The sequence below is a fragment of the Leucoraja erinacea genome, chromosome 1 (assembly GCF_028641065.1).
Source record: "Leucoraja erinacea ecotype New England chromosome 1, Leri_hhj_1, whole genome shotgun sequence".
Classification (NCBI taxonomy): Eukaryota; Metazoa; Chordata; class Chondrichthyes; order Rajiformes; family Rajidae; genus Leucoraja; species Leucoraja erinaceus.
The window spans coordinates 168,964,290-168,988,863 of NC_073377.1; the positions used below are offsets into that span (position 1 = coordinate 168,964,290).

Sequence of the window (24,574 nt, forward strand, 5' to 3'; positions counted from 1 at the left end):
ATCTAATGAGAATTTTGTAAATGCTATTTCACGTAGCTCGCCATCTCTTACACTTTTTTTGGTTAAGAAGGTGTGGTGTGTGAGACTATATATTAATGGAATATAGGTAGGACATGTCTCTTCACTGACCAAGGGTGAGAAATGATTCATAGTGGAGAAATGATTTGGTTAATGGGATTCTTTAATTCAATTGACGATTTCCAATCTGCAAAAATCATCAATTGGTTTAATAAGTACAGACTTTTCAATTATACTTTTATTCAAGACTGGAAAGATAAAGTTTTATTTCAAATTAAAGTATAAATGAAGATTCCAAATCATTCAGATGAAAAATGTAGTAATTTGTAACTGAAAGCTTCTGTTTAATTTTATTCCAGTTATAAGATGTTGATTAAACGCACACTTTTTCTTTCTTTTCTCTTCCCTGAAGATGGTGAAGGACCAATTGTGAGTAGTGATTCGGACACCTCACTGATTCTGGCTGTTGAAGTTGGACTTTCTGACATAGAACTCTCTACTGACCATGACTGTGAGGAAGTGAAATCCTGAGAAGCATTTAATGATGTGGTTCTGGCAAGGCCACAGAGTGACTGCAACAAATATCCAGTACATTCAAACAAGAATGATTGTGAGAGCAATAGCGACAATCGTTTACTTCTCCTTAGACACTGTATAGCATTTGATGTCTTCACAAAGAACCCACAAGCTTATCACTTGCCTTATTCCTACATTTACAAGCTGGTAACATGGTTCAGTGGCTGAGCTAAGAAGAAATAACAGTTGTGGTTTTTTTTATTTTGTATTTTCAATGATGGTCAACAATTTATCTGTGTTTTACATATTATTTTTGTGACTGACTCCTGCTTTTCCAGAGTTTGATCCTATGAGGATTAAGGGTTCCTGAAATCACTGCCTCAACACTAAAACATTCAGTCGGTGCTTTTTAAGTTGTGAACTGAATTTTAAACTTGGTTCCAAGTTCTGCAGTCTTGTGAATGACTAGCTTTTTTGGTGGGCAACATTAAGTAAAGTTTTTTTTTGCGCAATGTTTATGGGGGGAAAAAAGGAGCTTTGTAGATGCAGAAAAAAAAAAGTTCATTTGCCATTTCTTAATGTGTTTTTGGCCATTAAAAGCTAATAATATTGTACAGAGATGTTGTCCATAAGCAATATGTTCTGCTGGAGATTGAGACGGGATGAATGTTCTACTAAGAGCCCACTTGCTTTTTATGAATTCATAGTAGATTGGGATTTGTGAATATTTTTGTGTCTGGTTGACACTTGACAGTCCCCACAAGTCTGTGACATTATGGCCATTAACAAAGTAGCTGAGTAAATGGCCAAATAGGTTAAACCACCAGCTTTGTTCCCAGAATGGCTTTTAAGAGTTAGAAATCAAAATTAATTTTAGTGTTACAGCATACTTTACACCTACTGACCTCTGCCAAAAAACGAATTTACAGAATATATTGCTGTACTTCAAAATAATTTTCTAGTATTTCAAGTACTTTGAATTTGTTGCTTATCATCTATCGTAATAATAGGTTTTTGTACATTGAAAACAAGTGAAAATGTATTAAAATTACAGATCGTTATACTGTCTGAATAAATGACTTTTCAAGTCATGCAATTCTAAAGCATCCTTTTTGCATATGGATATTTCCTTTGCAGAAAAGAACCCAGTACTATAAAGCATATTGATAGTACAAGTTTAAATGTTTTGCCCACAAGGAGAGAAAATTCCCACAAAGGACGGAGGTGGTATTTTTTTTTTTCAAACTACTGCTTTTGTTCCATGTGTAGATTATTCACCATGTAGACTTTAATATATCACGCAAGAAATATATAATTGTAATACTTCAGAGCAAATTAAAAACCCTGTGCGTTCCAGTGGCCCCCATATAGTTATCGTATATAGTTATATACCCCCATATAGTTATGAGAGGAATAGATCGGGTAGATGCACAGAATCTCTTGCCCAAAGTAGGGGAATCGAGGACCAGAGGATAGGTTCAAGGTGAAGGGGAAAAGATTTAATAGGAATCTGAGGGGTAACTTTTTCACACAAAGGGTTGTGGGTGTAAGGAACAAGTTGCCAGAGGAGGTAGTTGAGGCTGGGACTATCCCAACGTTTAAGAAACAGTTAGACAGGTACATGGATAGGACAAGTTTGGAGGGATATGGACCAAACGCAGGTAGGTGGGACTAGTGTAGCTGGGACATGTTGGCTGGTGTGGGCAAGTTGGGCCAAAGGGCCTGTTTCCACACTGTATCACTCTATGACTCTCTGACTCAATATAGTCTGCAGAGGTTGTAATCACTCTAGTGATCAATCTTTTGACTTGGATCAGTATAAATATAGGCAAAGTCAATGATGTACTAAGTTGAAGACATTCAAACGTTTAGAGACGTTATTTGATGCAGAAGATTATTTCCTTTGAGTATAGAATTTGAATGAATAAAGAGGACATACAAGCAGAGCAGATGAAGAGCCTACTGCTCCCTAGTTTGAACTTGAATAATTTAAAAAATGTGAATGTGGTAATAAATGATGGAAAATGAGTTGAAACATATTTGGTAATAAGATTTATCTCAGGCTAACTTAAAGGGCTAAAGAATTGAAAAGATTTTTATTCAAAGTTAAAATTGCCCATGAAAGAGAAAAAAATCAGGCATGCGTGAAATTGAGATTTCAGTCCTAAGTTGACAGAATAATCAATCAGAATGGCCATTATTATCGCTTTGTCAGCTGTTCTTTTCAATTCATCCCATGTACCATGGGATGCGACTGACTGCAGGATAGAAAATCATTTGAGATGATCCTCTCTTGAAGATAATCATGCTTTTTTTTTATAAAGTCACATGCTCTGCTGCGCATTCTTGTTTCTTCTTCTGTCGATAGCAAATTTCTATATTGGTTCCCATTTTTGAACAAGTTTGAATTTCTTGATTGTAGTTTGATGCTATAAGCAATTTTGTTCTGCTGTGGCTAAAATTTCAGGGAGAAAATTTTCACCAGGTTGACTATCGTTCAAAATTTAACTACAATTCTATTTTAAGTTTACAAGCATCATCATTTTACATTGATTTTTTAATCAAATTTTACTGTAGCGTTTGCACCAACCCTGTGACAAAAAAGTTTAGGTGTTAATCGGCAGTGATCATTTTCCAGATGGTAAAACAGGAAATACTGAAATACTAAACATGTCACCTGCAGACAACAAAACATTTATGGTTTAGGTCAGAACGTTTCAAATAGTTTGTTTTTAGATTTAGAAAAGGAGAGGGTTGAAGGCAGCAAAAGGATTATTTGTAATAGGATGAAAAACAAGAGACATTGGAATTGCTTGCAGTGCTGCTGTCTGTGAGGGAATAGTGGAGGCTCAGTAATTGCAGATGAACCAGTCTGATGAAGTGTCGACCCGAAACATCACCTATTCCTGTTCTGCAGAGATGCTGTCTGACCCGCTGACTTACTCCAACTTTTTGTGTCTATCTTTAGGATTGCATTTTGCCCTTATTTTTCATTTTGGTGCTCTGTGTAAAGAGTTCTTGCATCCATATCTGTCTATCTAGCCATGTGTAGGAAAGAACTGCAGATGCTGGTTTCAATCGAAAGTAGACACAAAATGCCAGAGTAACTCAACAAGACAAGCAGCCCAGTCCTTCTCTCCAGAGATGCTGCCTGCCCCGCTGAGTTACTGCAGCATTTTGTGTCTAACTATCTAACCATATGGCCAACAAATTGTGTCAGGCTGAAGAAGGGTTTCAGCCCGAAACGTTACCTATCTCCTTTGCTCCATAGATGCTGCCGCACCCGCTGAGTTTCTCCAGCAATTTTGTCTACCTTCAATTTTCCAGCATCTGCAGTTCCTTTATAACAAATTAATTGTGTCCCTCTTTTCACAGCCTTTCCACTCAGATATTTGGGAAGCATTTTGGTGATCACTGGGATCAGCATGACAGGGATACTGAGACAAAGGTTTATTGCATTTGCAAAACTTGCTTTTTACAAGAAATTCCGTGCTGCCAAATAGCTTAAAATTCCAGATGGATTTCCTTCTTCAACATTAGAGCCTTTAATTTTTTATTTTGTTTGCAATATTTCAGTTAAAGAATAAAGACCTTCTAGGGACTAGTTTATAATCATGCTTTCGAAACATTGGACTAATTCAACAGGTCAGGCATCATCCCTGGGGAACATAGATAAAACCTATCCATGTTCTCCAGGGATGCTGCCTGACTGGCTGAGTTACTCCAGCATTGTGTCTGTCTATATATAACATTTCTACACTTATCCTTTGATGAGAATCTTCTATCTTTATTAAAAAAAACACAAGGAAGGGTGGCACAGTGGTGTAACAGTAGAGTTGCTGCCTATGTGCCCTGGAAACCCACATTCCATCCTGACTACGGGTGCTGTCTGTATGGAGTTTGTACGTTCTCCCTGTGAAGGCGTGGGTTTCCTCTGGGTGCTCCGGTTTCCTACCACATTCCAAAGCCCAGCAGGTTGGTAGATTAATTGGCTTTTGTAAATTGTCCCTGGTGCGTAGGATGTAAAACTGGAATAACATGGAACTAATGTACAAATGATCGTGGTCGGTGCAGACTCAATGGTCCCAAGGGCCTGTTTCTATGCTGCATCTCTAAACTAAACTGCAGATGCTGGAATCTGGAGCAAAGCACAAAGAGCTTGACTAACTCAGCAGGTTAGGCAGCATCTGTGGAGGGAATAGATGACCAATGTTTTTGAGTTGGGACCCTTCAGCCTGATTGCAGTAGAGGGAGAAAGTTAGAAAAGAGGTGGCAAGTGATAGGTAGATACAGGTGAGGAGGTTTTGATTGGCAGATAGTTGGAGTAACTGACAAAAGCTAGCAATGAAAAGGAGACAAAAGCTAGAGAGAGGGATCCAAATGGAAGGGGTCGACCCCAGTCTGAAGAAGGGTTTTGGCCTGAAACATTGCCTTTTCCCTTCGCTCCATAGATGCTGCCGCACACACTGTGTTTCTCCAGCAATTTTGTCTACCTTCTTTATTACTTTCTCCAGCTGTCTGCCAATCAAACCCCTCTCATCTGTATCCACCTATCATTCACAAGGCTTTGTCCTGCCCCCACCTCTTTTTTTTTTGCTGTCTCCCCCCCCACTGCAATCAGTCTAAAGAAAGATTCCGACCCAAAGCATCGCCTTTCCATTCCATTGACAGATACTGCCTGACCTGCTGAGTTACACCAGCACTTAGTGTTTTCCTTCTATCTTTCATACATCCTTGATCATAAAGTAACGTCGTACATTTATTCATTCATGCCACAAACTCTTTATTTCTACGAGAGACAGGCTCAAGAGAGGGCAGTTAATAGTAGTATTTTGAAAACTTTTGAATTACTCCATTAAGCAGCTTTGTTCAGTCAACTAAAATGGCAAATTGTTTTTGCTTATGTAAAGTATGTTCCCTTTCAAAAATAGACACTTTCATTCATCTTGAAGTTATTGTGGTGAAAAGAAAACATAATTATGTTCTGGTGGAATAGACATATTATATATATATATATATATTGTATATATTATATATTACTTATCATTTAATGATGTATACTGCATTTAACATGGTAAAAACAACAGTGACAGCATTTCTAAATTAAGGGAATGTGGACAATCATTATATTTATTGGGTGTAGCTCAAGTCACCGTAACAATTGAAATTTATTTTGAAATCGCTCAATCAAGTTAATTTCAAGATTTTTTTCGAGACAGTACTTAAGGTAAGCACGAGTTTTACCAGAAAAATCATGTTCCTTTTTGATATACAAATACAGTGCAGTTCAAATGAAAATATTCAACCACAGTGCCATAAGCGTAATAACTTTTGAACAAACTGCATAATCATACTTAAATTGTTATGTTATCTCCCTTAGAAAAACTACTCTGTAACGTGGCATGGAGGCCCAGAGTGCTGCTTTGCACCTAATCTTAGCAGAAATCTAGGATATTCTGAGACAGACTCCAGGTGGGTATGTAATGGGTTTTTGACAGGAGAGTTGGGGCTATATGCTGGGTAGAAATTAGGTCACAGTTCAGAAGGAAAGAAGTTGAGTATAAAAATACCACTATTTTCTTGTGACACACTCTTGGTTTTATCGTGAATGCCCAAAGTAATATATTTGATCTTTGAAGGAATGCTTGAAGATCGTGGCTTACCATAAACTACAGCTTATTGTATTCTGGACATACTTTGCTTTACATGGGTAAAGGTTCTAACCGTGGCATAACTTGGGAGAAAATGTAATATGTTGGGCTGATTTCTGGAATGTAACTCCATTAAATGGTGTAGCTATTCTGTTGTATTGATTTTGAATTCATAGTTTGCATGTTATGTCCAAAACAGTTCAGTTTAGATTATATTTTAGGTGCATTTACAGCATATTTTCTTTGAATGTAAAAGAAATATCTGTACATTATAACTAATTGGTAGCGGTCTCAATTATTAGCACTTTACTGGTGTGTCTTTGTATAGAAAAGTAAATGTAATCCATTACTTTTTGAATTTCGTTAAATAGATTAACTTCAAATATTCTATTTGAATAAATGTGATTAACATTTTATCTGCCATTTAAAGCAATGCCCTTTTAAACAAGGTAGACAATAATGCTGGAGAAACTCAGCGGGTGAGGCAGCGAAGGAAATAGGCAACGTTTCAGGCTGAAACCCTTCTTCAGAACTTTTAAGTAACATTTATTTCCTCAGAAACACACAAAATGTCACTTTAATGGTTTATTATTTACGTTATGAAAATATGAGATCTTCGTTGACCAAAGAAGTTAAAAGCTTTGGCTTAATAACATTAATGATGCCAAGATATACAATTTATGTAACCCTGAGTTTAAAGATTTCTCTGTCTGAAAAAATACTTTAGCATATCCACAAGATAGTGTGGATGTTAGAACTGTGGCAAAAACACAGAAAATACTGGCATTATTCCAGTCAACCAGGAACAGCCAAGAATGCAAATATAAAGATCAATGATTTTTCATCTGAACTTGAAAAAGTTTTGTCCTTTCATCTTTCTGAAATACTGTACAATCATCAACCATCTTATTTATCCTTTCACAAAAAGCAAATTGCTGAATGAACTCAGCAGGTCAGGCAGCATCTGTGAAGGAAATGGACAGATGGCATTTCAGGTTAGAATCCTCCTTCAGAAATCTGAAACATCGCCTGTCCATTCGCTCCAAAGATGCTGCCGATCTGCTGAGTTCCTCCAGCACTTTTCTTTTGCTCATGATTCCAGTATCTGTAGTTTTTTGAATCTCCATACTTGTCCTTTCTCCTGCTTCGGTCTTTAATTCTTTAGTTATTTTTATCTCCTTGCCATTCTAATGAAAGCTCACCATGTCTCTGATTGTCCTTTGCTGTCTGAGTTTCTGGGTGTTTACAGCATCTTCATCATGTTGTTCATTCAGATACATCATTTATACAGGGACCATGAAAACTGCTCATTAATCAGTCTCTACTGTAGTAAGTTTAATGCTTCAAAACTACAATACAGATTATTCGGTTTAGCGTATCAACTAATGTTATCAATGTAAGAACCAAAGATTTAAGAGCATATCCTTGAATATCGATATTACTACTAAATGCCTCAATATGTGACTGTTGTGTAATGAGTGAACTGTGGAGAAACCTGTCACTTCCCCATTACCCCCACTCTAAACAAGATCTCAAATTAATGTTCAGTTTATGGCTACAAATAATCACTGGCCTTTTTAAAATACCATAACACTATATAATACATGGGTGAATTTCAACTATTGTCATTAAAAATGAATGGTCAAAAAAGCTTATTTTCTGAAAGGCTAAAATGCACTAAGATCAAGTCAGGCTGTGGTGTTTGTGTGGCTAAATCAGATCAGTCACCTGGTTAGAAATGTTTCTTCTAAGGTAAATATACAGTGTTTAAAGACATGGAATTCAATGAAACAGAATTCAAAGCACAGGTTTCAGTACATCTTGTGCTTAGTGTGTACAATAGGTGATGAAGTTGTATTCCTTTTTCTCCAAACTGTTGGACTGTTGCCAAATAATAGCTAATAGTTAACATCAGCCTCAGCCCTGCTGAGTTGTTGTTTCATTACATTTCTATGTTGTATGAAATCTTTCACTGGAATTCCTTACAAGTGGAATGGATACATTTGTAATGTGTCATCATTGTCAGTACTAAAAGCATCGTTTACACACACAGCATATTTTGCTGTCTGATAGAAGCATTTATGTGTAGGTATAGATGACACATTTAACTTGCTATTTATTTCTTAAATAGTAATCCAATTGTGATACAGAGGTTAGCATTATGTCCTATTACAGTGCTGATCAAACAATTATTTGCAGAACAGTGCACAAAATCATGAATGTTGCCAGAATTAACCACAGAAGCTCATAGCAAAGATGCACAGTGCTTCTCCACAATTGTCTACAAGTGTAGAGATTTTTAAAGAAAATCCATATTTCTTTATCATCAACCCAATCGAGCGCCTAATTTAAAAATGCTTCAACAGGAATAGGAAGAAAATGTAAACGGATAAAATTGAAACTGAGGGATTATCATTCTGTTTCAGTGAAAAAGTAGTTGAACTGTACTCAACACATCTTTTCAGCCAGCCAACTAAAGTGATTTTCAAGTAGAGTCAGGTTGCTATTCAGTGCCAGGTTGCTGCTATAAGAGGTGTTAACATACCAACGTGAGGACATGTGATGTATAAGAGAGTTGTTTGGCACACAGTTCTTAACCATCAGGCAAGACTGCAGATGTTGGAATCATAATCAAAAATAAACTTGCTGTTGAAACTCAGTGGTGTTGGGTAGCATTTATGGAGAGGAATGAACAGATTACATGTCGGATTGGGATCCTTCCGCCTGAAGGAAATCCCGGCTTGTAATGTTGTTTGTCTATTTCCCTCCACAGATGCTACCTGATCTGCTGAGTTCCTCCAGCACGTTTGTCTTTGCTTTTACCCACCAGGAGATGGCACTATGCATCAGATTTCCTTCACATGTTATTTGTGACCACGCATCTCAACTGTAGCAAAGCAGGGGTGTCAAATTATTCTAAGAGACTTTGTTTTTCATTGTTTCACTATGCCTTGCATTTAAAGATGGGTTTTTTTTTAATGTATATCACTTTATTGTCTGGTATGCTGCTGTTGACCTTGGAAGCATCAGTGGGAAACATCTATTTTGTTTTATCCATGCTATTCTACGTTTTAAGTAATTACTTAGTTTGCTAAGCGTTAATCCAAGCGGCAAATGGATTGTGTGGTGATTACAATAGATTTTTCTAGTTGGCATTTGGCCAGATGCTACAGCTTGCAAATAAACTTTGTAATATAAAGCTAAAATATGAAGCAGTTGTATTAGTTACAGTGCATTTATTCTCAAATTTGCTTTTTATGTATAGTGCTGCAATTATTTTCTATTTAAAATGGGTTCTTATTACTGAAGTGAAGTATGTTCGTTTCTTCATAATGCACTTTATATATTCTGAAAAATATGGCATCGAAGGATGTTACTGGGGGGAAAATGGATTGGTCTGTTGGTCAGTCAATAATAAAGCATTTATGTTTGAATATTGACTTGATGCTTGTTTGAAGGGGTTGGTTAACTTCAAAAGAACAAATAATGTTCTTTAGCCTGTTATTTTGTTACAAAACAACAACGTAATATGTTTTACTGCATTCCTATGTATTAGGTAAGATGATGCGATTATAGAAGATTAACAAAAAAAATCAGTGGGTTCCAATAAATTTTAATTGAAGTTTTCATAACAAGCGAGCACTATGTTTGTCCATTTATTAATCACATTAGTGTTATTTTCTTACTGTGATCATGAAGAGAATTCTGCGATTGTGAAGAGGGTTCATTATGGTGTTGGGAAACAAAATATAAACACACTGTTAAGAATTGTGGAGTACTTTCCTTTTTAAAAAAATACCTCCTCAGTTTTGTGATATAGGCTTCAGTTTACTTTAGAGATACAGCATAGAAAGACTGGGCATTTTGCCCATTGAGTCCATGCTGACCAACGATCACCTGTAGAGAACTATCCTACACACTAGGGACAGTTTATAGACGTCAATTGACCTACAAACGTGCACATCTTTGGAATGTGGAAGGAAACCAGAGCACCCGGAGAAATTCCACGCGGTCACAAGGAGATTTTACTAACTCTGTACACGCAGCATTGATGTAGGTGGGATCGAGTCTGCGTCCCTGTAAGGCAGCAATTCTACTGCTTTGCCACCCATTTTCTGAGAGATGCGAACATTTTAATTTGAATCTCCTCTGGCAATAGGTTGTTCTTATGTTGAAGATAGACACAAAAAGCTGGAGTAACTTTTCGGGACAGGCAGGATCTCTGAAGAGAAGGAATGGGAGACATTTCGGGTTGAGACCCTTCTTCACACTGAAAGTCACGGAAAGGGAAACGAGCGATATAGACACAGATGTAGGGAGATATCGAACAATGAATGAATGATATGCAAAAAAGTAACAATGATAAAGGCCATTGTTAACTGTTTGTCGAGTGAAAACGAGAATCTGGTGCAACATGGGTGGGGGAGGGATGGAGAGAAAAATGCCGGGGTTACTTGAAGTTCGAGAAATCAAATTCATACCACTGGGTTGTAAGCTACCCAAGCAAAATATGAGATGCAGTTCCTCCAATTTGCATTTTGCCTCACTCTGACAAGTCTCCTGCAGGGTACCGAGGAGACACTAGTGAGGGCCTCATCTATGATGGGAGAGGGGAGCCCCCATAAAGAATGAGGACATCTCGTATATCCTGGTATGGGACACCTCATTTTTGGCGCAGATGTGACATGGACGGAGGAATTGGGAGTAAGGGGTAGAGTCTTTGCAGGAAGCAGGGTGGCAAGAAGTGTAGTCGAGATAGTTGTGGGAGACAGTGGATTTGTAATAGACATTTTATGTTGACGTCTACAACAGGGAAAGCTCAATCGATATTCTCTTGTGTTTCCTAAAAATAGTTATCGTTGATTTTTGGTTGATTCTGGTTATCAGAATGCCAAAACTTGGTTCTCCTGGGTACATGGTGACCTCTTCCACATTATCAGTTATAATTATGTTTGTGAATGGAATGTGTCAATAATTACAATTTGATCCTTGACCTTGAGAATTAAGTCTAGACTTTGGAAGAGAACCAGATTTTCAAAGATCCCATTTTTCACACGAGGTGATTCAACAAAATGGTCTCAGCAAAGAGGAATTAAAAGGCACATAGCCCAAGGAATTCTGAGAATCAAATAATATACTCTAAAGTACACCTTTAGCAGATGTGGGGTAGCTTCTTGCTTGCCACAAGGGGGCAATATCCTCGTACGCACGATGTACAAAGATTGTCACCATAAGTGTTGCACGTAACTAGCCTTCATCAAAGCATTGATGCGAGTCCTGTGAGAATTGTGATCTTTCTAGTGTGAACTAACATGCATAACTGGAAGGTTTTCTTAAAGTTGAGATTCTCATTGGGAACTGCTGCTCCATATAAATGATCCTGAGCTGCATAACGAACTAGGAGTGGCTGTCAGATGACAGCTGAACTTCATTACTACATATTTAGCTGTTCAGGAGCTTGGAATGATCGGGGCTCATCTTGAAAGAAACGAAGAAAGCCTTTAATATGTTTTGGTTTTCATTTTCTCTGTTTAAGAGGCAAGGTATGGTCCTTTATGCAGGTTGTACATTGGCAGAACCTACTGATTCAGTTCAAGTATTGGCAAATTAACAGAACCAAATTAAAGCTGTCAATAAAGTAATCGGGCTCATCACATAAATAAATTTAAACTGGCAAATCTCAAATGAATGTTTATTTAATGTTGCCAGACTGTCTTTTTTTATTGCTGTTAGACTTCTCTTCCAGGAGTTTCCTTGAATCTCAGAAGAATCCAGCAACCGCCTGGTTTGGTATACAGATAGTTTCAGTTTTTTTCACAGGTTCCACGATGTTGCAGTAGTGACAAATGTCAATGGTGCTTTATTGTCACACGTGCAAACACACAGTGAAAATACAGCACAGTAAAGTATTGCCAAACGGAAGTAACCACAATCCTCAAGTGCATTCTTTTCATCATCCTGGTGTTTCTTAAATACAAGGTGGACACAAATAGGCTTTATGTCCCTGCCATTCCATCATTTTTTAAATGCCAGAGAAAGACCAATCTCAAAAATGACATGCGTTTTAAAACCTGTAATTTTTAGCCCAATCCCAAATTTAATTTGAAGTGTATTTTCAATATTTATTCATCCTCTTGGACACTAATTAAATCTCCAAAGCACAAATTAGCATGGTAGTTTTCAATGACTCTTTGATGCAATGTAGGCTGTGTATACAGTTTGTCTCATCCATTAATTATAGTTTAACAGTGGAAGAACTTGTGTGCAGGAAGGAATTGCAGATGTTGGTTCACACTGAAAATAGACATAAAATAGATGGACCTATCCCCTTACTGTCTGAAGAAGGATCTCGGCCCAAAATATCATCTATTTCTTTTCTCCAGAGGTGCTGCCTGACTCGCTGAGTTACTCTAGCATTTTGTGTTTATCTTCAGTGGAAGAAGTAAGATGTGGCATGGAAAATATCACCTTCAATATTTTTAACCTAGCCATGGACTCTGCCATTGCTTTTCTGATTATGCCACACATTTGTTCCATGAAGAGGGTATAATATAGACGCTGTATCTATCCCGAATGGTATGCTGCTGCTGTTGTGAACATTGGGCCATCTACTGCAAGAGCGTGAGGGAGAAAGAGAGGTCCATTGGTTTGTTTGCTCCTGTGTCACACGATGTCGCTCGCTCTTGGCTTTGGTCTTCGTCCAACATGTTGACAGAATTATCGCCCGACACGTCATAGAGTGCATCGCGTTTTTGCTTCCAGGGATGGCCACCAGGAGGCTTCTGTCATCATCCCCGGTCTATTGGTGAATGTCATGTTCCACATTTGGTTCCCAGTGCCAAGGTCTGTAAACTGAGCCAAATTATGATCCGTGTGTAGAATGTAATGTAGGGCTAGTTATTTTGAACTGGAATTAAAACTGGAAACTTCAGATGAAGGACTTTGAACTTGAAATGTTAACTATTTCTCTTTTCACAGAGGACGCCTGACCTGCTGAGTATTACACATTTCTGTTGCAGATTTCCGTCAACACTCAATCCTTTCTTGGACGTGGCGATGTGGGTGGAGGGAGTAGTTGTTTTTTCCTCTGTGAAACAGCTGTTGAACTGAGATGAAGGCTGGGAGGGCATCTTGCGTGTATAGACGTCGGCATCTTAGACAATAGACAATAGGTGCAGGAGTAGGCCATTCAGCCCTTCGAGCCAGCACCGCCATTCAATGTGATCATGGCTGATCATCCCCAATCAGTACCCCGTTCCTGCCATCTCCCCATATCCCCTGACTCCGCTAGCTTTAAGAGCCCTATCTAGCTCTCTCTAGAAAGCATCCAGAGAACCCGCCTCCACCGCCCGCTGAGGCAGAGAATTCCACAGATTCACCACTCCCTGTGAGAAAAAGTGTTTCCTCGTCTCCGTTCTAAATGGCTTACTCCTTATTCTTAAACAGTGGCCCCTGGTTCTGGACTCCCCCAACATCGGGAACATGTTTCCTGCCTCTAGCGTGTCCAAACCCTTAACAATCTTATATGTTTCAATAATATATCCTCTCATCCTTCTAAACTCCAGAGTGTACAAGCCCAGTCGTTCCATTCGCTCAGCATATGACAGTCCCGCCATCCCGGGAATTAACCTTGTAAACCTACGCTGCACTCCCTCAATAGTAAGAATGTCCTTCCTCAAATTTGGAGACCAAAACTGCACACAATACTCCAGGTGTGGTCTCACTAGGGCCCTGTACAGCAGCAGAAGGACCTCTTTGCTCCTCTACTTAACTCCTCTTGTTATGAAGGCCAACATGTCATTAGCTTTCTTCACTGCCTACTCTACCTGCATGCTTACTTTCATTGATTGATGAACAAGGACCCCCAGATCCCATTGTACTTCCCCTTTTCCCAACTTGACACCATTTAGATAATAATCTGCCTTCCTGTTTTTACTACTAAAGTGGATAACCTCACATTTATCCACACTAAACTGCATCTGCCATGAATCTGCCCGCTCACCCAATCTGTTCAAATCACCCTGCATTCTCATAGCATCCTCCTCACAGTTCACACTGCCACCCAGCTCTGTATCATGTCCAAATTTGCTAATGTTACTTGTAATCCCTTCATCTAAATCATTAATATATATAATAAATAGCTGCGGTCCCAGCACCGAACCTTGCAGTACCCCACTAGTCACTGCCTGCCATTCTGAAAGGGCCCATTAATCCCTACTCTTTGTTTTCTGTCTACCAAGCAATTTTCTATGCATGTCAGCACTTTAGGACCTTATCGAATGCTTTCTGAAAGTCCATTTTCCATTTACGTCCTCAAAATTCCAAAAGATTAGTCAAGCATGATTTCCCCTCCATAAATCCATGCTGGCTCGGACAGATCCTGTTACTGCTATCCAAATCTGCTGCTTCATCTTGTATGATTCATTCCAGCATTTTCCCCATCATCGATGTCAGGCTAACTAGTTTATAATTCCCCGTTTACTCTTTCCCGCCTTTCTTTAAAAAGTGGGATAACATTAGGTATCCTCCAATCCACAGGAACTGATCCTGAATCTATAGATTGGAAAATGATCACCAATGCATCCACAATTTCTAGAGCCACTTCCTTAAGTACCCTCATCTTATGTGTGTGAGCGCCGGTATGTTATGTGTATACGTGCTGGCATCTAACGTGTATACCTGCTGGCATCTAACGTGTACACACACCGGCATCTTGCGTGTACACACACCGGCATCTTGCGTGTACACACACCGGCATCTTGCGTGTACACACACCGGCATCTTGCGTGTACACACACCGGCATCTTGCGTGCACACACACCGGCACCTTGCGTGCACACACACCGGCATCTTGCGTGCACACACACCGGCATCTTGCGTGCACACACACCGGCATCTTGCGTGTTCACACACCGGCATCTTGCGTGTACACACACTGGCATCTTGCGTGTATACACACCGGCATCTTGCGTGTACACACACCGGCATCTTGCGTGTACACACACCGGCATCTTGCGTGTACACACACCGGCATCTTGCGTGTACACACACCGGCATCTTCTTGCACCGGCATCTTGCGTGTACACACACCGGCATCTTGCGTGTATACACACCGGCATCTTGCGTGTACAGACACCGGCATCTTACATATATATGCACCGGCATCTTGCGTGTACACACACCGGCATCTTGCGTGTACACACACCGGCATCTTGCGTGTACACACACCGGCATCTTGCGTGTACACACACCGGCATCTTGCGTGTATACACACCGGCATCTTATGTGTAAACACACACCGGCATCTTGCGTGTACACACACCGGCATCTTGCGTGTACACACACCGGCATCTTGCGTGTATACACTGGCATCTTGCGTGTACACACGCCGGCATCTTGCGTGTACACACACACTAGCAGTTTGCGTGTATACACATCGGCATTGCTGCCAGTAGTGCGTGTGTACGCGGTGGATAGGGAACGCCATCCAATCAGAAGACGATGATGTGGGACACAATTTGAAAGGCTGCAGCCATTTTATTTATCATTGACTGGATACATATGTTGTCAATGTCGTTTGTAAACTCCAAAATGTCATTCATCCAGGATTCCATACCCAGAGTGTACAGCTGGTATGTGACTGAACAAAACATACCATGTTCGAAGCTAGTTAGTAAATTACTGTTAAATTACTTACTCTGTTGGTGCTGTTGTTCTGGGCAGTACATAACACTATTGGTCCCTCTAAAAACGATTGGAAAAACGTGATGGGGTGTGGAGCTAACCTTGCAGCTCTGCATGTAGCAGCTGAACAGATTATGAGTAGACAGTATGTGCTGCAGCCATAGACTACAGCTGTGGAGTGAGTTAGAGCCTCTTTGCCAAAATCAGACTGGCCATCAGTCTTTCTAAAATGCATCCTGCTCCTTCTGCGTTGGAGCAAGAATATCTACAACATTTTGCACGGTTGGAGCAGGGAAATGTAAACTAGGCCGCAGAATTTACTCCCTTCTCACTTGCACGAGAGCAGCAGGCAGAGCAAGGATGGGGCTTTTCTCCTGGGAGTTCCTGAAGGTTTAAAGGATCATTGACTGGATGCATATCATGTTGTCAATGCCATTTGTAAACTCCAAAATGTAATTCATCCAGGAGTCCACACCCAGAGAGTACAGCTGATGTATGACTGAACAAAACATACCAGTTTCCAGCAATTAGTCAAGCTTTGCCTTCATCTTTACCAGGATGTTGCCATGAGCTATAGGGGGAGGTTGAGCAGGCTAGGAGTTTATTCTCTGGAGTACAGGACAATGAGAGAGGTGTACAAAATCATGAGAGGAATAGATTGAGTAAATGCAGAGAGTAAGGGAATGGAGAAACAAGGGACATTAGTTTAAAATGAGAGGGGGAAGATTTAATAGGATCCCTAGGTGTAACCTTTTTTACACAAAGGATGGTGGGTGTATGGAATGAGCTGCCGGAGGAGATAATTGAGGCAGGGACTATCATAATATTAAGAGACATTAGTGCAGGTACATGGATAAGACAGGTTTAGAGCGTTATAGGCCAAGCAGGGCAGGTGGGACTAGTGTAGATGGGGCATGTTGGTTGGCGTGAGCAAGTTGGGCAAAGGTCCTGTTTCCATGCTCTATGACTCTATCTGTCTGTCGATTTCTGAGCCACCATATCAATCTCAGAAGGTAGCTAGCAGGAGAAGAGGGCTATCTTCTTACCAAAGCATCTTGCTCTGATCTGGAAACCATGTTCATAAATTAAATCGGGAGGAACAGAGCATGCTGTGTCCTGTAACTCAACTAGAGTGGTATTTAAATGATGTAAAACTATTAGATGTGTGTACTTATCCATCCACATACTGTATCTATCTATCTATATATATATATATATCCATCTACAGGAAACAGAATGTTGACATGCAGATACAGCATCTGGTTAAGAAAATAAATAGAATGTTGGCTTTTGCTACAGAGTTGAACTGCAAGAAAAAGGACATTTTGGTACAGCCACAACACTAAGGTGACTTTGCACCTGGAGCACTTCACATTTATTGTTTCCTTATTAAAGGAAAAATATTCTTGCTGTGGATTCAGTGGAGCAAAAGGCTTCTGGATAAATTCCTGGCATGATGGATTGTCATTTAAGTGAACATTGGACTGTTTAGACCCCCATGCAATGGTGTTTTGAATAATGACAGGTGGTCTCGATGGACAATAGGTGCAGGAGTAGAGGCCATTTGGCCCTTTGAGCCAGCACCGCCATTCAATGTGATCATGGCTGATCATCCCCAATCAGTACCCCGTTCCTGCCTTCTCCCCATACCCCCTGACTCCGCTATTTTTATGAGCCCTATCTAGCTCTCTCTTGAAAGCATCCAGAGAACCTGCCTCCAACAGACTCACCACTCTCTGTGAGGAAAAAGTGTTTCCTCATTTCCGTTCTAAAAGGCTTACTCCTTATTCTTAAACTGTGGCCCCTGGTTCTGGACTTCCCCCAACATGGGGAACATGTTTCCTGCCTCTAGTGTGTCCAAGCCCTTAACAATCTTATATGTTTCAAATGTGTTTATATTTCTCATTGAAAGCTTCAGTGGGGAACTGGGATTGAACAGGGATTGATACAGGGTGAAGGATGTTTCCCCCGGTGGCAATGACTAGAACTACGGTGACAGGCAGTAGATAGGACTGTTTGGTGAACGTTTGTAACATTGTCGGCACCAAAACATGGCGACACTTGATACAGCCTAGGTGAGATCTGCTACATTATTTTACTGGGTGATAAGCAAACAGCTATCAACTAACATGGGTGAAATTACAGAGTGCTGTCTATATGGGATTTGTATGCTCTCCCTGTGACAGCGTTTGGGTTTCTCCCTGGTGCTCGAGTATCCTTGCACATTCCAAAGATGCACAGGTTTGTTGGTAAATTGGCTTCTGTAAATTGTCAAATTGTCCCCAATGTGTAGAATAATGCTAGAGTGCAGGGTGACTGCTGGGCGGTGTGGACTCTGTGTGGAATATTTAGAAATGAATGGAATATATAATGACATTGATCACTACAACTTCCAGTACTGGTTGAAACATACAGAAAGCAGCAGAGGGAGACCAACATCCACAAAGCATTATCAGTGTAGAATCAGGCTGCCTCTACTGTTAATCAACTCATGTTAGTGAAACCCCTTCAACATTGATTACATTAAGTGAGTGCAGCTTTAAAGAACATTTAAAATACAGAGTAATATGAAGCAGGGTCTTTACTCAAGTTAGAACCACCAGTTTGAAAGTAGTTAGCAACTATTTGTGTCTGTAGAAACAAGGAACTGCAGATGCTGGTTTACACAAAAGGACACAAAATGCTGGAGTAACTCAGCGGGCCAAGCAGCAGCTCTGGAATCAGGTGTTGAGAACATGTTGGGTCTGAAGAAGGGTCTTGACCCAAAATGTCAGCTACCCATCTTCTCCAGAGAATCTGCTTGACCCACTGAGTTACTCCAGCACTTTGTGTCCTTTTGTTTATAACTCTGTGTTGGCCCAACAGTTGTTTAAATTGTTCCATTGATATTGTATGAAATGAAGAGACATTTCTGTCACATTATATGGAAAAATGTATTGTTCTTGACACAAAATTATGAGAAACATGAATCAAAGTTTTCTTGAAAAACATGAATGTGGACAAGTCCGCAGGGCACGGTGGACTGTCGCAGCGTACTGAGGGGGGCAAGGAGGGAGATTCCTGGGGCCTTAAGGGACTGAGATATTTGTATCCAGTTACAGGTGAGAATGCAGAAGACAGGAGAATCACCAACATTGTTCCTTTGTCTATGAAGTGACAGTAGGAGCCATCGGTGACAATCAGTGCTCCATTGGTGTCTCTGTGTGTGCGGCAACCATCTGTGTCGGTCACCAACATCACCCCTTAGACTCACTGTTGGAAATGGTGCAGGAGGTTTACCAGGGCAGTGCCTGATAAGGGTAGGATGGAAATATCAAATACTAGAGGCTATAGCTTCAAGATGAGAGGGGTAACATTTAAAGATGATGTGCAGGGCAATTTCTTGTTTACACTAGGGTCACTCAGACCCAGGGGTCATGGTGAAGGCAGATACGACAGTGGCATTTTAGAAACTTATAGAGAGCATATAAAATATGCGGGCATGGGAGATATATGGATTATGTACAGGCAGATAAGAGTTGGTCTTGGCATCATATTTGGCAGGCCAAAGGGCCTGTTCTTGTGCTGTACTGTTCCATGTGCTACAGTACAGTATGTAGGCTGTATTGGCCATAAAGACAGGTTGGGCAAACTTGGGTTGGGCAAACTTGGATTGTTTTGTTTGACACTCTGGAGGTCGAGGGGAGACCTGACGGAAATATGTAAAGTTGAGAAGCCTAGATTGGGTTGATAGACCAGGATGGAACACTAATGCTAATGGACATTGTGAGAGGGAAAGTTTAAACCAGCTGCGTGTCAAGTTTATCTTGTACAGAGAGTAGAATGTGAGGTGGTGGAAACATATGGATAGTAGACACAAGATGCTGGAATAACTCAGCGGGACAGGCAGCATCTCTGGAGAGAAGGAGTGGCTGATGTTTCGGGTCAAGACACTTCTTCAGACCCTTCCAATGTGGATAGTTTATTTTAGACAGCACTTGGACAGGGAATAGAGAGAGAGATGGACCTTGTGCAGGCAGATGGGATTAGTTAGATTAGCATCATGTGCTGAAAGGCCTGTTCCTGTGCAAAATACAAGTGCTGGAGGAACTCAGTGGGTCAGGCAACATCTGTGGAGGAAATAATGTTACGGGTCGAGATCCTCCTTCAGACTCGCCTGTTCCTGTGCTGTACTACTTTATATTCTAATCATATGAGGCCACGATGTCTGTGCTTTCATCAGGATTATTGTAATCATAGAAACATAGAAAATAGGTGCAGGAGGAGGCCATTCGGCCCTTCGAGCCAGCACCGCCATTCATTGTGATCATGGCTGATCATCCCCTATCAATAACCCGTGCCTGCCTTCTCCCCATATCCCTTGACTCCACTAGCCTCTAGAGCTCTATCTAACTCTCTCTTAAATCCATCCAGTGACTTGGCCTCCACTGCCCTCTGTGGCAGGGAATTCCACAAATTCACAACTCTCTGGGTTAAAAAGTTTTCTCTCACCTCAGTCTTAAATGACCTTCCCTTTATTCTAAGACTGTGGCCCCTGGTTCTGGACCCGCCCAACATTGGGAACATTTTTCCTGCATCTAGCTTGTCCAGTCCTTTTATAATTGTATATGTTTCTATAAGATCCCCCCTCATCCTTCTAAACTCCAGTGAATACAAGCCAAGTCTTTTCAATCTTTCCTCATATGACAGTCCCGCCATCCCAGGGATCAATCTCGTGAACCTACGCTGCACTGCCTCAATCACAAGCAATGCCTTTATAATCAGTGGATCCACTATGTGGCCAATCTTAGTACAAGCAAGGCTGTGACAATATCCCCAGCACTTTCCTCATTCTCCATCACTGCAATGCTGATTGTCATTTCCAACAAGCTTCCTGTTGGAGTGGAAGTACATCATAAAGTCAATGGGAAACTCTTCAGCCTGGTCACCTCCAGTCCAGAACTGAGCGCAGCCAGCATCAATCATCAAGCTGCAGTGTGTAGACACTTTTGGAGGCACTCAACAGGGTGGGCCTTGTGGTCAACAATGGCCAAATAGAGGTCCCTTACAGTCAACAACTATGGACTCTACATATCTCAACACTCAATGTTTTCATTGTTTCATTCATCACCAATTCTCTTCAAAATGCCTTTGGTGTTTCGTGTCGTCCTCATTTTGGTTTCCATTTGCCTCTGTTCATCGATGGACCCTCTGTTTACCTTCATTGCTCCTGTGGCCCCTTGCAACTTCATCTTGTTTCTCTTCCTCTATCTACTATTCAAGCAGTGAGATCCAACCACCTGAAGTTGTTTGATTGTGTGAAATTGTATCCCATTGTCTTCCCTATGTATCCCATTCTTTCTCCCTATCAGAGCAAATCAATGAGCATTGGATTCTGACTTTGCTGTGAAAGGGAAATGGCTTATTTCTCTTTAATCTCTCCAAGCTCCTGATAGTTAAATAAACTTCAATTCATTTCCCCATCGTCTGGTCTAGGTAAATCCTTAGCCTAATCAAGATTATGGACCCGAAACATTAACTTTGTTTCTCTCCCCGCAGATGCTGTTTGACCTTCTGAATATATCTACAATGCTTTGTTCTACGTTCTAATTCTGTGAGACATTGGTCAGAGCGGCTTCTAATAAAGGTTAATCCTGAGGAAAAGAGTCTTCACTATCTTGGCTGTCAGACTTTTATCAGCCAGACAAATCAGTGAATTTGGCACCTAACTTGAACAGCTTGTGCAATGAGTTTAGTATACTTGTTAGTATAATGTTCCCGCGTGGTTTTATCTTCTAGTTTGCCGCTGCTGAGAGCGGTCTGCCTCAAAGTTACCAACCAACGGAAATAACAGACATCACCACATGGAACATCCTCTGCTGTCACCATTTATACATTAGTATTTTTAGTCTTTTGTGTAGGATTGGAAAGTAAAACTGGTTAGAAAATAATCTTCTAATTCAAAACATTCTACACCTACATGCATTTCTTCCAACAGTGTTGCACTCAGGTGAACTTTTAATTTATTTTAAATGTCAACGTTATGGTTGGAATGGAAATGAGTAATGAAAGAACATTCACGCTGTAATGGTGCTACAGGGAACCAGTCCACTTTCTTGAGGGGGTTCGCAGAGGAGCGATTTAAAAAAAAAAAAAAATAAAAAAAAAATGTATACATAGACAATAGGTGCAGGAGTAGGCCATTTGGCCCTTCGAGCTAGCACCGCCATTCAATGTGATCATGGCTGATCATCCCCAATCAGTACCCTGTTCCTGCCTTCTCCCCATATCCCCTGACTCCACTATCTTTAAGAGCCTTATCTAGCTCTCTCTTTAAAGCATCCAGAGAACCGGCCTCCACCACCCTCTGAGGCAGAGAATTCCACAGACTCACCACTCTCTGTGAGAAAAAGTGTTTCCTCGTCTCTGTTCTAAATGGCTTACCCCTTATTCTTAAACTGTGACCCCTGGTTCTGGACTCCCCCAACATCGGGAACAAGTTTCCTGCCTCCAGCGGGTCCAAACCCTTAATAATCTTATATGTTTCAATGAGATACCCTCTCATCCTTCTAAACTCCAGAGTGTACAAGCCCAGCTGCTCCATTCCCTCAGCATATGACAGTCCCACCATCCCGGGAATTAACCTTGTAAACCTACGCTGCACTCCCTCAATGGTAAGAATACTTTTGGTGCAATTACAACAACTGCATAGTTTCCAGAATTGCAAGAGAAACCTGGGATCTCAGCATAGCAGGAGCTCTTGGAGAGGTGGTTCCCAATGGGAAACACCACTTTACTGGTGGGTCCGAAATGGATTATGCAAACCATGATGATCAGTTTCAAGATGGGATCAGATTTTCCCTCGCATCTGTGGTGGTTGATCAGGCATCAAAGTAATGGGAGATAATCTGGAAACAGTGTTGAAATATATATTGTTCTCACTGAGGATCCCTTTGGTGGCTTCAATCACAACTGAGATTGGGTTGCCACCTTTATTTGATGCTTGAGAGAGCATTCATCCTCCCAATTAAGTAATTTCCAAAAGCACATGAGGTTTATACTTCCAAAACTGCCTTCTGGACCCAGACCTCTCCTATCCTCTCCTTCACTAGGGCAGACTCTTGGGATTGCGAATTCTGTGGGTTTTGAAGGTGCTGGTGAGGCCAAAGTGGTATCTGAAGACCATGCTTCAGGTGTCGCCGATGGGGACGGGTAGGTGAATAGTTTGGCACACTCCCTCTGAACCGTATGGTGGACTTCCCTGTGCTTCCGATGAATGAGCTCCAGGTTCTCAATACCATCCTGAATACTCCTCCACTTTGAGCAGTCATGAGTTGGGTGGGTGCTACACTTTCTCAGAAAGGTTTTGGCAATTTCCTTGGACCATCTCCTTGAACATTCAGTCGTCACTTGCTAGAAGAGAGCTCAGAATCGACCATGTTCTTGGAATCTGGTGTCAAGCAAACAATTTAATCTGCCCATTAGAACCAGCCGAGTACCTGATACTTCACATCAGATGGTGACACAAGTGTCCTCTCAAGATTCCCATATGAAGAATAGTGATTATTGAGAATAAAATCTGATCAACGCTCTGAGATATGATGTATAAAGGGCTGAGGAGTCAATGGTGCAGGATTATGGCTGATTGTGCCCAAACAATCACTCATACTATGCCTGGCACAGATGTCAAATTCAATCCCAGGTTGTGTTGCTTGAGCTGATCTTAGCTGAGGAGGCATGTGCACCTAGTGTGGGAAGAGAGAAGATTGACTCCTGATTCCTATCTGCTGATCTTGCTGGGGGATCAGGGTGTGGGCAGCAAAGTGGTGCAGGGGTAGAGTTGCTGCCTTACAGCGCCAGAGACTTGGGTTCGTTCCTGACTCTGGGTGCTGTTTGTATGGAGTTTGTACGTTCTCGATGTGATCTTGTGGGTTTTCTCCAGGTGCTCCGGTTTCCTCCCACACACCAAAAAAGTACAGATTTGTAGGTAAATTGGCTTTGGTAAAAAAAATATTGTAAATTGTCCTGTATGTGGGTTAGAACTAGTGTACAGGGTGAGTGGTGGTCTGCACGGACTCGATAGGTTGAAGGGCCTGATTCTATGCTGGATCTCTGAAGACTTTAGTTGTTGATAAGGTTGCGTTCTGTCCATACTTGCAGTTGCACCCCTTGTTGCCATTCATTGTTTAGATTCAGACATGGAGAAAGATTGAAGAATGGTCCACATCAGAAGAGGATAGAGGGATTCTGGCAGGGGAAAGGAGATAAGCAAGCTAACAACTACACTCATTATAGCAGGATCTTGAGCAAGTGGGCTGAGGAATGGTTAATGGAGTTTAATGCTGATAAGTGCAAGTTGTTCCATTTTGGGAAGTCAATCTAGGGCAAGAGCATTACAGTGTATGGCAGGGCCCTGGGGAGTGCTGTAGATTAGAGGAATCTAGGAGTGCAGGTACATAGCTCCTTGAAAGTGCTGTCACAGGTAGTTGGGATGGTCAATAGTATTTTAGTATATTGGCCTTCATCAGTCAGGGCATTGGATAAAGAGGTTTGGATGTTATGCAGTATGATGTTGTGAGGCCAAATTCTGGAGTATTGTGTTCAGTTTTGGTCACCTTGCTATAGGAAGAATGTTGTTAAGCTGGAAAGAGTGGAAAGGATTTACGAGGATGTTGCCAGGACTTGAGGGCCTGAGCTATAGGGAGAGGTTGGGCAGGCATGGTCTT

At 41.0% G+C, this 24,574-nt stretch overlaps 1 protein-coding gene across 1 annotated transcript in view; it reads left to right on the forward strand.

Annotated features, from left to right (window-relative positions):
- Window positions 1-9,619, forward strand: part of rnf150a (ring finger protein 150a) — a 68,543-nt gene extending 58,924 nt beyond the window's left edge. Inside the window, exon 7 of the mRNA XM_055647829.1 lies at window positions 431-9,619. Coding sequence (XP_055503804.1) covers window positions 431-549 — 119 coding nt within the window. The 3' untranslated portion in view covers window positions 550-9,619. The remainder of the gene's footprint in view (window positions 1-430) is intronic.
- Window positions 9,620-24,574: the final 14,955 nt, after the last annotated feature.